A 17,386-nucleotide genomic window follows, 5' to 3' on the forward strand; every position below is an offset into this window, starting at 1 on the left:
CAGCCAATGCAGAACTATACCAGTCTTGTTCAGTATTTTATTTTTGGCACCCAGTATAGTACCTGCTACATGGTAGATACTTAAACTTTCTTAACTTTAAAAGTAAATCAGTAAGTTCTAGCATATAAATTCTAAAACAAATATCAAAAATATTCAAGTGTGGGAATAAAAGTGTATCTAGTGCCCTTGAATTAAACGAGTACAATTTACAAATCTGATATCTCATTTCCACTCCAAAAAAAACCCAACAAAAATATATGGGGCCTAGTTATCATTGCCTTCTAACAAGTCTTTGGTACCAAATTTGAGAAGACATTCATAATACTCTCCAAAGTCCAAGTTCCATAATCATTCAAATGCATCCCCCACCTTTATACTCATGTAGTGTTCTTGCCTGGAGAATCCCAGGGACGGGGCAGCCTGCTGGGCTGCCGTCTATGGGGTTGCAGAGTCGGACACGACTGAAGCGACTTAGCAGCAGCAGTACCCGTGTACACAGGATTTCAATCTTTCAGACTATCTTTCAGTTACTCTATACTTAGCTTATTTGAAAGTATCCTTGGAAGAAGTCTGCTTCTACACTTTGACATCACTTATTTGAAAAGCACTTTCTTACTGAGTCAATATAGAACTTACACCCAAAGACAGCAAGCAGCACCATGCTCCAACTGCAATACTGGCACTGAAATATTTTCTTCTTTATATCACCATAGTACCTCACACTGCAATTTGAATCTTAGCTCTCAAAAAAATGTACTGAATGAATGAACAAGCGAGTAAATCAAACTTAACCATTCTTAATAATTCTCTTGCTATTTCAGCGAAACATATTCACATTGCAAAAAAAAAACCAAACTATATGTAAGTCATTCCTTTCTTTTTTCTGAAGCTTTCAACATTCTTTAAACAAAGCTTCAACAATAATGGATTGTAAGTAAAATTATTTAAAGTACTAATGGACTACTTCTCACCTGATCCAATTCTACCAAAATCACTAGGGATGTTAAAGTGGGACACTGCAAAATGTACATCCATGTAAAAGAGAAACAGTTCCACATGGGCTGAAAGGCAAATGAAAGAGTAAGAAGAAGCTAACAAGATCATGCAGAAATTAAATATCAAAAGAAAACTAGAAACTAAATGAAGAATTACAGCACCCACAAAAGAACAGAACAGCATTCCATGGTTTGGGATACCAGTTAGTAGACAATGAAGCTCTAGAAGGTACACAGCAAAGAACAAGTATTTGAACGAGGATTGAAATTACATTGTTCAGTCTTCCCTTCCAAATTGCAAAACTGGGTTATGTATGAAATTGTAGATTCAATCTTGAAACATGATTACCCACCTGATGACCAAAAGCTTTTCTCTCTGAGTTTTAAGGCATAGGGTTGCAAAATATTCCCAAACATGAATCCCTTATGTTCGAAAGTGAAGACTAAGTTTGAGGAAGACATAGGTTTGGAACTGACTTTAATGTGTAAATTAGGTCTAGAACATTCTCTTTGTCATAAAAATCTTGTTTATATTCTATAGCAAATACAGTCATTCATTAATAAATTTTTCCTACACCAATTTCAACTAGAACTTGAGTTCTTGGTTTGAACTGGAAACTGGAATTGTGTGTTACACTGAAACACTTGGAGGTCACAGAGAGAAAGACATTTTAATCTGAACTACCCAACACTCAAGGAGAGGGTGGTGTTTACATATTTTTCCTATGTGTGATGTAATTTTGACACATTTTATTCAGAGGTGTATCTGGCCACTCCATAATGTTTTTACAAACATTATATGGGTTTCGGCTATGATCACAATATCTTTGAGACTGTGTTTTAAATGCATTTCCAAAAGTATTATATGGCAATAATAATCAGCACACTTCCCTGCTAGCTTCTGAACCAAGGGCCACAGCACCAGTAATGGCCTGTGATGATAATAAAATTATAATGCTGATGTTCTGCAATTGGGAAATATTTTTAACTACAGTGTAAAACCCCTCTTGAAGTGTACTGGAGAGTTTCACTTTATTTTTCCAGCTTGAAGATGCAGGCTTTGAGGGTCTATCACTTTGCCAATATGAAATAGCTATTTAACAGCAAACATGGCAAAAGAAGCTAGATTGCCAGAATTCAGTTAAAGAAATCACTTTCTCTAAATTAGCTTAAAATTTCCACTGCTGAATGATATAACAGGAAGAGTTTGAAACTGAGAATATCAAAATCTTGATTTCCACGCTGCCACTGCCATTAAAAATATATACATATGGGGAAGGAACTGGATTGTCTGGAAAGGAAATCTCAAAATCAGAAAAGGAAAAATAAAGGGGGCATTCAAGACAGGAATGTCTGTCTGGAGGTGATGCAGATGCCTAGACCACAACTGAGTCCGTGTTGAGCTGAAGAATCTCCTGTCTTCCATCCAGCCTTCCCAGTGGACTTCCTCTACGCCTGGTTCACAGTGATCTTGACATAAAATCCTCCCCAACATCCCCAGGTCAAAAAATCTCCTCTTCTTTCAAGAATCATACTCTATTTGTCAATGAAACCTTCATTATTAATTTTCCCCAGCAAGAAGTAAGTCTTCTCTTTATCTAAACTCCCACCATGTTAGTGACACTCACCTTCTGGGCACTGAGTACTAATTAAACATGTGCTTTTCTGTCAAAAATATATCCCTCTCAGGGTAGGACCTTGCTCCCACAAAGCCCTCTACGTCCTGTAATTGCTAACACAGGGGATGTGTGCATAGCATGTACTAAAAAGATGTATTAGACGAACCATCAGTAAGAATTATGACGGGGAGATAAAAACTAACTGGCTAGATGGACACAACCAACATGGTACAACACTATATTAAAACGTGAGGGGCTAAACTGATGCTATGCTATGAATCTCCAGATAATGACACACACACACACAAAACAGAACTTTTGAAACCATTCATTATCCATTTGTATCCATCTTAAGTAGAAATAAAAGTAATTACTGACAAGATATGCAAATGTGCATCTTTTCCACAACTTGCTCGTCAGTATTTTACCCAAGAAGAAAAATAGAGGGTCTACAGCTATCATTTCAACATCTTCCTTCACAGAAGCTAGGTCTTCCCTAGTTTAACAGTCCTCGAAATGCCTTGTAGTTAAGTCTTGGCTTGAGCAATTTGAGATTCAAAACCTTCCATTTGGATGCCTTGCAATTCAACTAAGCACCCCAAAAGGGAATGTTTAAATTAATGGAAGATTAAAGCACGGAAGAACATTCTAAAAGGTATTCTGTAATGGGGCTTTGTCACCACCTTCTCTGTTTTATTGGGAAAACAGTCTTTTCCCAGGGGCCTGAAAGTTTATATGCCTACCATCAGTCTCGTTTAACTGTTCGAACTTAAAAATGTCAGAGAAGAAAAAAAGTAATGGAAATGCTGACATGCTATGAAGTCAAGAGGCATAAGCAGGTGCTCCTGCAACCCAGGGTCATAACTCAATCAAGCTGTATTGTGACGTCATCTGTTACAGAAAAAAGCCAAATGGTTTATGAACAGTGCCAGAACCCCCAAGATTAAATTACAGCCCTGATATTTAATCAGGGGTCTTACTTTGTTATTTTTAATAACACAATACATTTTAACAGTTATTCGTCAACTGCCTTAGCCAAATTAGAGCACGTGATGACAAGTGACCTGGATTACGAGGGCCATCTCTTACGATCTGAACTTTTATTATTTTTCAGAAACGGAAGATCATACAAGTTTCCCTCCTCTTAAGAAACATACAGTTGGTACCAACGGATTGAGTCCAAATCTTAATTAAAAGCAGCATGGGGTCCCTGACCAGCGGGTCAGGACATCTGTATTTGTGTCCTATTACAGCCCATAACCAACTGTATGATTTGAGCAAAAGATATTTAACCCTCCCAAACCTTGGCTCTTTATTTTAAAAAAATCATAGACCATCTCTAAACTCTCCTGATAAGTCTAAATTTCTATAAATCTTTTACTTAAAAAAAAATATTGTGTAGTTTCTTTGGGATTCCTTGGGGATCAAAGTGCAAAATTTGTATAGCTGTAAAGATGAACTTTTAATTTAATCAAAAATCATTACCATCGAAGAGGCATTTGTCAGCTAAAAATTTAGGGGCAATATCAGTGTCAGCAAACGAAACATGTTCTTTAAAAAGTCATGTACAAATAGTGCTGAACGTGTGAAGGGTTGTTTGCAAAACAAATCAATACAGGCACATCCAACAATGGATTGCAGTTAATAAACCACATATAGTAATTACTACCAATGGCAGTTTAGAAAGTCATTCATTAAATGTTAATTGTCACACAGAAGTACAAAAGCAGCCATTTGAACAATCAAGTGGCTGCACCTTTAAATAAAATACTTTCTTACAGCCCTGAAATTCATCCATATAAACTGACTCTAAACACACCTGGGTATTTGATATGCTGATTAACTGGGCCTTTATTTATTGCTGAAATGAAAGTAAATATGACAAGCTTTTCAATACTTTTGCTATTCCTTTGAGCCTGATATAAAATATATATATAAAATGTACAAAAAGTGTTAACCAATCTTCTCTAAAGATTAAATTGCTATTTCTCTTATGACTCTCATAAGCATTAAGAGACATATGGTTCAAAAGGACCCACCTAAATTCCTGTGCCTACTTTATTGCTGAGTCTAAGTGGGCGCACAAATTTAGAAAATGGATAACCCACGTGTAAGCTAATAAACTTGGTGGTCAATTTTGAGAACTTTATTCAAAGTAATAAGAAACCGGTAACCAAAAAAAAAAAACCCTATGATATGCTTTACTTTATTTTCTGCAATACTCAGCACCATCCAATTGACTTGGAAGAACACCTGGGCATAAAAAATTAGGTCATAAAAGACAAAAAAAAAAGAAAAGGGGATTTTTTTTTCCTGTTCCTACCTAGCTTCATTTGGATGCTCTGTCTGTGCAAAATCTGACTTACCCAACATACAGATATAGGTTCTCAAAGTTTGGCCAAGAACATTTTGGTTCCAGACTTGTAAACCAAAGAACGTTTCAAAACACACCATGTTCCTTATTAGACAGCTTCAGATCTGTTATCTTGGCTTATGGGAACAGACCTAAATGGCATCATAATACTAAAAGTTGAAAATCACAGGCCTGGGGCCACCAGGACTCAACTCTCTGCCTTGGACGAGGTTGCAAACTTCCAATATAAAATGCAGTTTACCATTAGGAGTAAATGTTTGATCTATAAAGCTTCCAAAATTACTTTGTTTATCATAGCAGATGAAAGCAAAAAGGAATAATTTTAAGCTCAAAACAAAACTGTTTATATGACAGTCTTGACTGCTCCATGATTCTAAGCATTTAAGACAGATTCGAGCAATTAACAGCATAAACTTTCATTACATAGTTCTATTATATATGTTTATGTGACTTAGCTGTTCATCTGTTATTTAAGTGATTTCCTCATTACAATAGTAGGGTAAAGATAATTTGCTGATGCTGTCAAAAATGTGAAGCATTTCAGGCTCAACAGATCTCGGATCCCTACACTTGTTTAATGCATTTTATTTACTTAAGTCAGTGTCAAATAGAGTACTGCTTCTTCCTTCTGAATTTAGAAAATGTAACATTTTAAGCACATGTCTGGTAATAGACATATCAAAACTTAACTTCAAAGTTACTTATTTTAGGGATGCAGATAGAATTCAAGATTTTTGTTCTGGAAAATTAGGTTTCAAAGATCTAACAAGAAACTCTAAGACTTTTTTTACAGTTAAAGATAGGAAACCATTTTTTTAGATATTAACAGAGCAAGCTTGGTTACCTCAACTTGGGGTTTGACTAGGTTCATAAAAATTGAAAACAAAATATTTTTACTGGTACCCAAGCAGATTGCTAATTTACAGCAGAACCAAGCCACAACTTTGAAAATACCCACTATATTTTCCTGGTTAAAAATATAATAATAATAATATGAAAGAGATACTAAGTCACATTGAAATCCCACATAAACTACAAAGCTAGCTTATTTGGATAATAAAGCAGGAAAAATAATGGACATGGCTTATACCATTAGTGTAAACATGTTTTTTAAAAATGTTTATCTATTCTAATGATCAGGAATAGTATTGTACACCAAGCCTCATGTGTGTGTGTGTGTGTGTGTGTGTGTGTGTGTGTGTGTGTGTGTGTGTCTTTGAAAAGACACGGAGCTAGGCAGACAGATCTAGGTTTAGAACCTAACTCATTCCTGGCTGCCTTGAAAGAAAGTAGTTTATCATCTCTGAATCCTGGTTTCCTCATTTATGAATTGAGCATGGTAATCCTGGCATCTCATTGGGTTTTTGTGAGGATAAAAAAAATACAAGAGTATAAAGTGCATAGCACACCATTTGGCATAGTAAGAAGCACTTTAATTCCATCAGTATCATGCCCATCCACACCCTATTATTCAACCTAACATCCTGCAAATAATCACAGGCCAGATCAGGCAAAACAGAACGATCAACGATCCAAAATTCAGCTCCAAACCTTAAAAAACAGTCAAAGGGCACATATATATTTAGAAGCATTTGTAGGCACAAATATCAGTATACAAATCCTGAGACCCTGTTATGCAACACAAATTACAGAAAAAACATAGTACTGAAACCAATGTTACTCCAATAAAAGGATTTGCAGGGCCACAGAGCATCAGCAAATCAAAACTTGTTTTTTAGAATAGCAAATAAACACACACTTGAGAACCTCTTAACATGGGCCTCAGTTTTCTTTGGATGTACAATGAAGGCATTGGGCTGTGTATTTCTAAGGGGATCCTACCCCCAAAATTGTATGATTCTAATGAAATGGGTTTAACACCACTTTCCTTATTTTTTAACCTGTTAATTTATTCTTCGTTTTACAAAAAGCCACACCACCATTATGAACTGCACTGTAATAGTAAGGCTGTTTAAAAACAGACACACACACACACACAATTAAATAACTCTACTCCACAAATACCTTTGGGGGAGACCAATTTTTTTTCACACCATAACCATGAACTCAAACTGTACGGATGGAAATTAATTCAGGATGCTGGCCATTTGACTCTTCTCTACAATACAAAACGACCCACTGGATCGATATTTTTTTCTTACTGAATTTTCTAAACTTATGTGTCATTTGGGTGTCACGTGGATATTGGTGAACAAACTTGTGTGAATGTCAAGAGATATTTTTTCGCTTCCAGAAATGACCATGACAGGGATGTGGTATTTTATTGCTGCTGTTAATTGTTAAAACACCCATTCATTTGGCACCTTTAACAAATGCTGAACACCTAAGTAAAACTAAACAGTTACAGGGGGAAAAGGCTCAACTTTTAAACTGAGGGCGAAAGATGTAGAATCCGTCACAGACTAAGTGTAAATACTTGTAACAGATGTGACCAGGGCTATTGTTGAGTATGGATAATTTTAGAGCCCCAACTTTAAAACCACTTTTTAAAAGATGCCAAAGCTAGTGCGTTTATCTTTTGCTCATAAAGGAATCAAAGGTGACCAAAGAAAACTGCATTTTTGTTATATTAGAAAATTAAATCCCTGTTCATCAATAAATTATAGATTCTAGATGCATATTTTTTTCCTTTTGGGTAACTTGGCCATCTTACTTTTTAATGAGAATAATTTTCCAGTCATCCAGCCATGTGGATGCTGTTAGCTTGTTTTAAGATCAATGATATAATGGATCTGAAATCCCTTTATAGAAGTCACCATATAGATTTCAACTATTTCTTACAAATAATTCCAGAGCCCACCAATTCTCCCTGTTAAGGTCATCCACATTCTGAACTATCATGGCTGAATTGTTTTAGTGCTCTCTGCTGAACACCTGCAAACATCAAACAAAAACGGCTGGTCCTTTCCTGGGTTGACAAAAGCCTTTCATGTGAAAAATGCTCCCTGGGAATGTCAGGCTGTAGCTCAGGTTACATTCCATTCTCCCTAGCAGCCTCACCATTTCTTAAGGTGGTAGGGAAAACCATGTTTGTGAAATGAAAGATTAAAGGCAACATGGCCACACTTTATTTCCATTCTCACACTGCAAATCACGATGGAGCGTCCTATACATGAATGGAACTCACAGCTACAGAGAACTTGAAGCCTGAAACATCACCATGCCTCACTTTGAAAGCAACAGAGCGGTCTACCCCAACATGAACAGTTCACTTACACTTTGGATCTCTTTTCCCTGGACCCAAGTTTCAAAGCTACCCATGAAAATGCTATCTGAGCACCCTTGCTCGGGACAATGGATATTAACCAGATGTACATTTAGAAAATTATTTCTCAGTCCAAAGTTTTCTAGTCCATCCTTTCAGGAAAGGGGCAAAATGCAGTTTTCCTCATTTTTTTTTTTACGTGTGGTGCTTTAAAAGGGGACTTAGCTTTGTTACTGAGTAGAAACAAAGCCACTTACTATGTCTTGGACAGATGAGAAAAATCAACACTCCAATCTGTACTCTGTATATTACAGTCCCCATCATACTCCATCGGATGAATACCCTGCATTTGCAATCCAGCCGCCAGAACAAAATAGCCACTACACTTTTTACCTATAAGTAAACATATGGGCCTGAAAACTACACCTTTGGCCGGTACAAAGTCACTTAAAGTTCAACACCTTAAAAATAATCAGAGCATATTCACTGGAAATATCACAAACTATCTCACTAACGATGAAGTCTCTGTCTTATACAGATTTATTGTCTGTATAAGACAGATTTATGTATACAGATATACTGTCTTAAGAACTGTGTAAGTTTCAATATATGACCACTTACCAAAATTCATCAATACATATTCATACTCATCCAGCCTATACTCTGTGAACATTTAAACATCATAGCAAAGACTTCATTCCAATGTGAACACAGAAAAGGGACCAAGATGCACAGTCGTCTTTTAAATGCAACACAATTTCATGCTTCTAAATCAATCTTACTTTATTAAACCATACCGAAACTGATCTACTTAATTACTCCAAATGTGTCAGCTTTTACAAAAAGTACAAAAGAGTATTTTTGCACTGACTCTGAAATCAGTCTATCTCTGAGCCTTTCTGACATAATCTACTTTCAGATTTCAACTGAATACACATTTTCTTAAGGAAAATCTTGAAGAAAACTACTGTCAGAGATAAAGTTACTTTTGATACTAACATGAAAAATTAATTTACCTACAACAGACACTTGCACTCATCTTTCCTTCAAAACTGTGTAGAGAACACAATATAGAAATGTGGAAGATACAATATGAAAACAAACAAAAAAGTAAGTCCCAAATTAAAAATATAACAGGTGCCAGGACAGTCAAAACATAAACATATGGTCAAGAGTCCTTTTAATCAAAGTGGACTTCCCCCCCCAAAAAAAATGTAAGTATAGGAGGCATCTCATATTTCATAAATCGAGTTTTAGAGATAATTCCCTTAGACTTATGGGGCCAGCAAAAGGAGAAGTAACTTATTTGGAAATGAGCAACTTTTCAAAGCCATTCGTTTTAGAAAAAACATACCAATTATACAAATCACAAAGATGAATAGGTTTCTTTCATTGCTACAGCACCAAATGAATATTAAGAGACGTGAAATTATCTTCAATAGCTAACAGACAATTCCACTGGTATCTCAGAGCTGAACGATGTCAATATTTACCAGTCTGACTTAAGAACAGGACTCTGTCTAATGTCCTGTTAGGTACCACTGCCAGAACTCCTAAGATACTATAGCTGTTTAATAGGCATAAATGGATTTAAGCCTTGAACCTAAAAGGACAGCAAGCAACAATGTATGCCTCCTTCTGATATGAAATTCACTGGACAAAAAAATAACTTTTTAAATGAATAGCATATTTTCACTTTTAGTAAGAGACCTTCAGAGAGTCCCCTATTACAACTCCTCCTTAGATACCAGATAATCATTGCACACACAGATGCCTTTGTGAATACCGCTAACATCTTTTGAAAGCATCAGCCAAAGGTCTTTCATTTATAAAATGTAAAAGTCCTTCCAAATTTGTAACTTTAAACATAGCAAAAATTCACTGCACAAGTAAATACTTAGGGGGAGAAAAACAGCTAAAGCACCAAAAAGGATATTTTAAATACAAATGAATTCATATTCAGCTCTTGGATTAGAAAGAGTCTATTTACAGCTATGGTTTACTACGCAGCATTCATCTACAAAATTAAGTGCTCATTTTTTTTAAAGGGTTAATTATACATAGCTCCCAGAAAACTTGATTATTTACAAGGAATCTGCCCTTTTCATGAAAGTTAGATTTTTCCCTCTATTTTCAGTAAGGAAACATTAATTTATTCGCCCATGTTAATACTGCCTTATCTTCACATGTTTGATTACAACTGTATTAGAAAATTGCTTTTAAATTAAGTGACAGAATTCTGAGACAGTTTTCTTGATTCAAAAAAAAAAACTTATAATTTTGCAAAAGATAACGTTTTTGCCTAAGTTATACTACTAATGGATAATGAAATAACCATATCATTACAGGCTAAAATTTCAATGACTTTTGCAGGACACTTTAACAGAGCCAAAAATATACCATGAGTGAACAAACAGCTAAGGACATTTAACTACACACTAAGAAAAGAATTTACATACTTGAGCCAGTAAAATGTCCACTCGCCAGAGAAGTTGGTCCATTTTTCCCACTGCTCACAGGAGGTGAAAACATCTAAAAGAAACAAAGAAATATTACTGTTGAAAAGAAGACATCCATGCCTTCAGAGCTCATCTGAGACCTTTCATACTCTCACTATATAACGTACAGTTTATGCTAAGTGTTCATTTTAGTAAAATACATCACCATCCAACTTAAAACTAAAACAGGTACAATATTACCAATCACTCTTACCCCCCCACCTCTTTACCACTCTGCTCTTTCTTTTTCCTCAGGTTCATTAAATCGCCAGAGCTAGGCAGTACTACATTTTAAACCACAGCACAGTCCCCACAATGTTAACAAGATTCAGTTTGGAGGGCAGCGAGCTCTCTAGAAGACACGAGTTTTACAAAGGAGAAGAAAAAAGTTGTTTATTTTATATTGAAAACCTTGGCCATAAACGTGGCAATGTCCATTTCGATCCCGTATAGGATTTGCCTGTCATATGTGAACCCAAATAAAAATAAAAGTGCCACCTGCACTAAATTCTCATTTCGTCTCTAACATGAGAGCATTTTGAAGCAAGACTCTCTCCCTCTCTCTCTGTCTGTCTCTCTCTCTCTCTCTCTCTCACTCTCACTCTCTCTCTTTCACTCCCTCTCTCTCCAGCATTTATTTCGACCCTAATTGGTTTCCCTCTTCTTCGACGTTATCTAGTGGATAACGCGCACCTTCCCTGAGTCAGAGCCTGCAGAAAGCAAAGGAACGAATGGAGAAAGTGCAGCAAGCAGAAAGGGGGCTAAAAGCTGCCTAGGGCTACATTTCCTGGCAAAACTTCCGAAAGCCATTTCTCCAGAAGGTCTAGAACAGCGGCAGCAGCAACAACAGCAGCAGTAGCAGCAGCGGCAGCGGCAGCAGCAACAAGAAAAGAGAGCCCCCCACTTAGAAGGCGGTTTGGATTTTGTGTGTTTTGTGGATTCTTTTCATTTTGCTTTGCAAATGCATCTGACACCAAACTCATCTGGCATTAAAAATGAATTTAATTCCCCTGACATGCTTGGGACTTGGTTTGGGGAAGGGAGACAAAGTGATGGAGAAGGACCAAGTTCAGCCGTAAAACTCCACAAGTGTGTAAGTTCTGCTTTGTGCTGATCTCCCCGACTACGAAATTTACAGTCTAAAGGGTTTCTAAAGAATGTGTGCTCAGCATATACACACGAGTTTTCAGAATCCCAGGAAAAGATTTAAATGGGAGGAAGGCAGGGTCCTACTGATTCCAAACCATCATCAGTTTAAAACTTTGAGCCAACTGAGGTCTCCTATTTTCTCTTTTCCATTTTCAGAAAAATAAATAAGTAAATAGAGGAGCACGCAAAATACCAGTACTTTTAGTGTTCTGATAAGGCCAAGTTAAGGGGTGGTTTACAGTTTTAGGAGTGTCTGTTTTTCCCTTCCACTGGGGTGAGACTCCATTATTTGGGGGTTCGGTGGGTAGTGAATTCAAAGCAAGTAATCAGACTGAAAAAAAAAAAGCCTGAATCCTCCATCACACCCAAAAACTGTAGTTAAAAACTTATCAAAAAGACCTTCATGTTTACCAAGGATTCAGCCAATTAAAAATTATTCCTGTCCTTCAGATTCTATTGGTTTCTAGCTCAAAGTGCTTGGGTTTTTTGGTTTGGTTTTGTTTTGTTTTACAGCTGTTGTTAGTTTCCACCGTTCTTTCTTACCGCACTGAAATCCAGTAAATCACTCAGCTCTTTGTCCGTGCCTAAGGCAGCCATTCGCTGTTGGTGATGCATTTTAGCAAAATCACACAAACCTAGAAACATGGAAATAACCGCAATCAGAAAATCCAGTCCCAATCCTTGGAGAAAACACAATCGGATTTTTGGAGACTGGGGGTGGGGGGGTTGGGGTGGGGACGTGGGGGCGGGTGGGATTAAGGTGGAAAGGAGGGAGGGATAGGAGAGTTGCTGGGTTGTTTTTTTTTTTTTTTTTAAGATGGAATAGGCAGCAATAGCAAAAAAAAAAAAAGCGATATTGATACTGTATTTCCAAAAAGACGATCAAAACTGGTAACATCCACTATAAAACCAAATCCGGGAAAGGGAAAAAAAAAAAATTGCCGCTCCTCAGCGCATCATTTTATGCAACAGGAGGTAGAGCGAGAAATGAATGGATCACAGAGAAAAGAGAAACTACTCCGAACGATCCGGTCTCAACTTTCCCCCCCACCCTCCACCCCACCCCCCTCACACACTCACACACACACTCGCACACACGCGCGCGCACACACACTCACACACACCACTCCCCTCTGCGTTTCAAAGTAGCTATAAAGAAATTAAAGATGAGCGTCTCTGGAGTGAAAACACGTCCAAAGGGGGAGGGGTGACAGGGTCGGCGAAAAGAACGGGGGGCGGGGGGGTGGCCCCGCGGTGGAGGGTCGGGGCTTGTAATTGTCCAGCGCCCTAATTTGTGAAAGAAAGGGTTGTAAAAATTAAAGTCAGGCCCTTGGCAAAGTCAGCGGTCCCTCCGAGCGGCAGCGCCGGGGAGGAGGGCGTGGGGGGGCCCGGGCGGGGAGGAGGGGGGTGCGCAGGGACGAGGGGGAGGGAAGAGCGCTGGAGGGGAAGGGGTGTCTCCAGCGGGAGCGCCGGGGAGACCGGGCGCCCGCGGCGCCGGAGGCGCGGAGCCGCGCGCGGGGCCGCCGAGCCCGAGCCCCCCGCGCCGCCCGGCGCTCCGGCCCCGCCGAGCCCGCCGCGCTCGGCGCCGCTACCTACCGCCCGCGCGCGAGAAGGGGCTCTCGGTGCACCGCCGGCGCCCAGGCGGCGTTCATGTCTACCCGCCGCCTCAGCCGCCGCCGCCGCCGCCGCCGCCCGCGCCCGCTCGGTCCCCGCCGCCGCCGCCGCCACTACAGCTCCGCAGACAGACAGCCAAGATCCCTGACTCTTAACACCAACTCTCTTCTCCGGGGAGGGGAGGGGACGGGCGGAGGGGGAGGGGGAGACACGCCGAGGCGCACGGAATTGCAAGTTCAGCAAAGAAATGGGTGGGGGGGCGGCTCCGGCGGGGCGACGCGGCGCGCGCGGGTCGGGCTGGCTGGGATGCGGACCCCCCGCCCGCCCGCCGCCACCCCACCCCCGAGAAAGAAAAGAAAAAAAAATCATCTCCACACCTCCCCCGCCTCGCCAAAAAAAAAAAAAAAACAAACGAAATTTCACCGAGCACCTCATTTTCCCTCAGATCGTCAGTTACAATCTGAAGCCTGCACCCTTCAGGGTTGGGTTTTTTTTTTTTTTTTGCCCGTTTCATCCAGCCGAGGCACACTTTGAAACGGATTCCACTTTACGTCCCCTCACTTCTTTCTTTCTCTGACTCTCCCGTTCCCCCTCACTCACACATCCACACACGGTAAAGCAACTTTATACTAGGCTGCAAATACACGTGATGCAAAAAGACTTTGCCAAGAGGAACAATATTTTTTTTTTTTCTTTACCAGATACAAACCAAGCGACATTTTACTGGGGGAGATTTTCCTATCGGTAGTTCTGCGTTGGTGGGGGGGGGGGGGGGGAGGCGAAACCTAAATTACATACTTTTTTTTTTACCCCTCCCTTTTAAGTCACAGAATAGTATAGCTGTGAACTTCGCCCCCCCAAAAAAGGCAATTTTTGAGGGTAGATGTTTTGTTTTACACTTGAGTTCCTAGGCACGCTAAGTACCCGTTCGCCAGCACGATAAGTTTTTCATTCAACACTGACCATCACAGGCCCTGCATGCTCTTAAAACATACTTTTTCACATCACTTTTTAGGATAAAAATTAAGCTGCATAATTCTACAGTTTTGTAATAACAAGCGTGCTTCACCCAGTATATGCAACAGACGCTATTTTAACGTGTGCTAAAATACACATTCTATAAACACTTATGGCTAGATGTGCGAGTACATACACAAAACGCATGCACACACTTTTTCCCATTGGCAGTTATTTAATAGGTTGTTCCTTTTGTTTTAATAAAACACTGGGATCGACATTTTAAAAATTAAATTCAATTACAAACAGTTTACTCTGACAGCAAATTGTAACGTTACCTTAAGTGGCCACAAATATGCTCACAATATTCCAAGGAAAGTGACTTTAAAAAGAGAAACAAAAATCTTCTGCAAGTACTGAGTATCTCACATGTGTATCCCCCAAAAAAGTATTTTAACTGGTACTCAGTTCTGTTCCAGGGATATCCACAGAATACAAGATTATGCACCTGGCTCTGGTTTTTGCATTTTCCACCATAAAACTGCAACAAAACTCCCTCCCCCCAAAAAGAAATCATTAAAAAAAAAAATCCAACAACTTTTTCTTATTGTTTATAAAAAAATATCAACACAGGATAGTGATAATTTTTCCTCAGACAAATCTTGTTGGCTTTTTTTTTTTTTCTTCTCCTCTTATAAAGTCTTAAACTTGTTCCAAGTTTAGAGGTGTCTCATCCTCCTCCTCCTCCTGATCATCACCATTGACTCCCCCGTGGAGTCACATTGATAATAATAGGTTTCCCTGAAAGATACATTGTAATCCATTCACATCCGGGCACTGCGGGCTTATAAAGAGAAGGCGCTGCGGCCGCCGCGGCTCCTCCAGACAATGACTGGGGAGGGGCGGGGCGGGAGCGGGCGACCATAGAGTAGTAAACAGAGCGCCTAGAGAGGCCTCCAAGATGGCGGCGCGTGCGGGCCACGCCTCCTCCGGGAAGGGAGGCGGGCGGCGGGGTACGGGTGGGCGTCGCGCGTGCTGCCGGACCGCAAGGGTACCCGAGGCCAGGGCCTTCCGCGGGCCCGGTGCTCCTGCGCGCTGTTCCCTGTTCCTAGCTCTTGCCCTTCTCTGTTCTTTGACCCCAAAGTCTGGCTTCTAAAGAAATGAAGGAATGAAACTCCGTAGACTGGCTTCAAGAAGTCGGATCCCCTGAGGGCTACTTGGGAGAGGGAGGCCGGGAGAGGGCACGGCGGCCTCCTGGACGAAAACCGAAGTCTGATCCTCCCTCAATGTGGAGCCGGTCCTCTTAGCGAAGCTTGGCTGGCATGGAAACAGGCAGATGAGCCAAGAGCAGCTCGCTGGCCTTGCAGAGGGATGTGGGTCCTCACCTGCACCACCGCTGTCCCACCTTTTTCTAGACTCCTGGCAAAGAGAACTCGAAGTCCAGGAAGTCTCCACTTGAAGAAGACGTTCGTCTGTTTACTTGTAGACTTAGATTTTTTGGCCGTGGCCCGGGCTCGTGGGATTTTAGCTGCCCAACCAGGGGCTGAACCTGCAGCAGCGTCAGTGACAGCATGGAGTCTTAACTGCTGGACCTCTAGGCAAGTCCCAGTTTTATCCGGTGACCCACTACTAACTCAGTGGACGAGTTCTGGCGGAGAAAGTCTTCTAGCCAGTTTTCTGGTCTCTGAAATGCAAATAGCAAATGCCTGCTTTATGAATTTAGTAAGAATTAAAAGGATAAAGACAAAGACGGAGATGCCCGGAAAGAAATCTTCTCTTTGCATCTCTAACTCTTTACTAAGCCAACTGATATCTCTAATCTAGCCCATGGGATTTTAAATGGAGATTTCTGTACTCCAGAAGAATAGCATTTAGCCCTCCCACCGAAGAAAAGCAAGTAATAATAATTAAAGGTTAGCACTTACGTTGTGAGTTTACCATGTGCCAAACGCTGTCCTAAGAATTTCTCAAAAATTGGAGAATAACTCTGGAGTTTGTTACTTCTGGACCCAGAGCCGCTGAGTAAATGGTACAAACTTGCCTCAATTACACAACTTTATTAAGTGATAGAACCCACCTTTGATGGCACGCAGTCTACAGTCAGACTTCACATCCAACCACCTTCCCATACCGTCTGGCAATGGGAATGTCCTAATCTCCATTTTCTGATGCGATTTTGTGGCAATGACCATGCTCTTTTGTTTATATATAAGTTTTTAGAGAACAAGAACTAGAGCATTTGTGGATTGTTTCCTGTCTCTTCACACACTGCAGATTCCTGTCTTCTATACCCATCCGTGCCCTCATCTTAAAATTTTACCTTTAGACACTACTATATACTGCATAATCACAAGCAGTATCTCTAATTCTCAGAATAAGCATCTGCCTTCTCAACTGAGACGATGTAATGAAAAAGATCACAAAGGTTTAAGAGAAGTATTTTACTTCTCTTTATTTTAGAGGCTCTGCCTCTAATCAATAAGGCTTGATGTCAATGTCTTTTGCTGTAAAATGCAGAGACCAGATTAGATAACCCCATAAGATTCCTTCTAGTTTCCAGATTTTAAGACTCCCCCTTCCCCCGAATTTCAAGAGGAATAAAGGATGTATCCAGAAATCAATGATCAGATCAGATCTAGGACCTGAACACACCTAGTTGCTGGCTAGTGGTTTTGTGTGTGTGTGTTTTAACTGTACCCTCCAGAAAACGGTGCAACTACCCTTCTGATTTTAACTAAGGGACAGATTTGAACTGGTTTTGTTTTTTCTCCTGATCTAGCTCACTTGTACTCCTGGCTTCTAGATGTCTTTGAATATGTCATGTTACCATCATCTCTGGGAAGTACCTAACTCACCTACTGGGGTGTTGAGAAAATTAATTTAAAATGTGCATGAAAAAAGCAATCAGATAATAATCTATGGCCTCTAAGCCAGAACCATGACAAAAAAAAATA

At 40.0% G+C, this 17,386-nt stretch overlaps 1 protein-coding gene across 11 annotated transcripts in view; it reads right to left on the reverse strand.

Annotated features, from left to right (window-relative positions):
* TCF4 (transcription factor 4) overlaps positions 1-15,277 on the reverse strand; it is a 385,601-nt gene extending 370,324 nt beyond the window's left edge. For 3 of the 11 annotated variants that reach the window (XM_027525690.1, XM_027525691.1, XM_027525692.1), the window contains exons 1-3: positions 13,458-13,612; positions 12,405-12,496; positions 10,674-10,746 (exon numbers count right to left, since the gene is read on the reverse strand). In XM_027525690.1, the coding sequence (XP_027381491.1) occupies positions 10,674-10,746; positions 12,405-12,476 (145 nt within the window). In that variant the 5' untranslated portion in view covers positions 12,477-12,496; positions 13,458-13,612. Of the gene's footprint in view, positions 1-10,673; positions 10,747-11,210; positions 11,316-11,405; positions 11,497-12,404; positions 12,497-13,457; positions 13,621-13,905; positions 13,923-14,770 lie in introns of those variants that run through there. The other 8 variants (XM_027525705.1, XM_027525688.1, XM_027525689.1 and 5 more) reach the window with 8 other exon arrangements.
* Positions 15,278-17,386: the final 2,109 nt, after the last annotated feature.

Source organism: Bos indicus x Bos taurus, chromosome 24 (genome assembly GCF_003369695.1).
Source record: "Bos indicus x Bos taurus breed Angus x Brahman F1 hybrid chromosome 24, Bos_hybrid_MaternalHap_v2.0, whole genome shotgun sequence".
Classification (NCBI taxonomy): domain Eukaryota; kingdom Metazoa; phylum Chordata; class Mammalia; order Artiodactyla; family Bovidae; genus Bos; species Bos indicus x Bos taurus.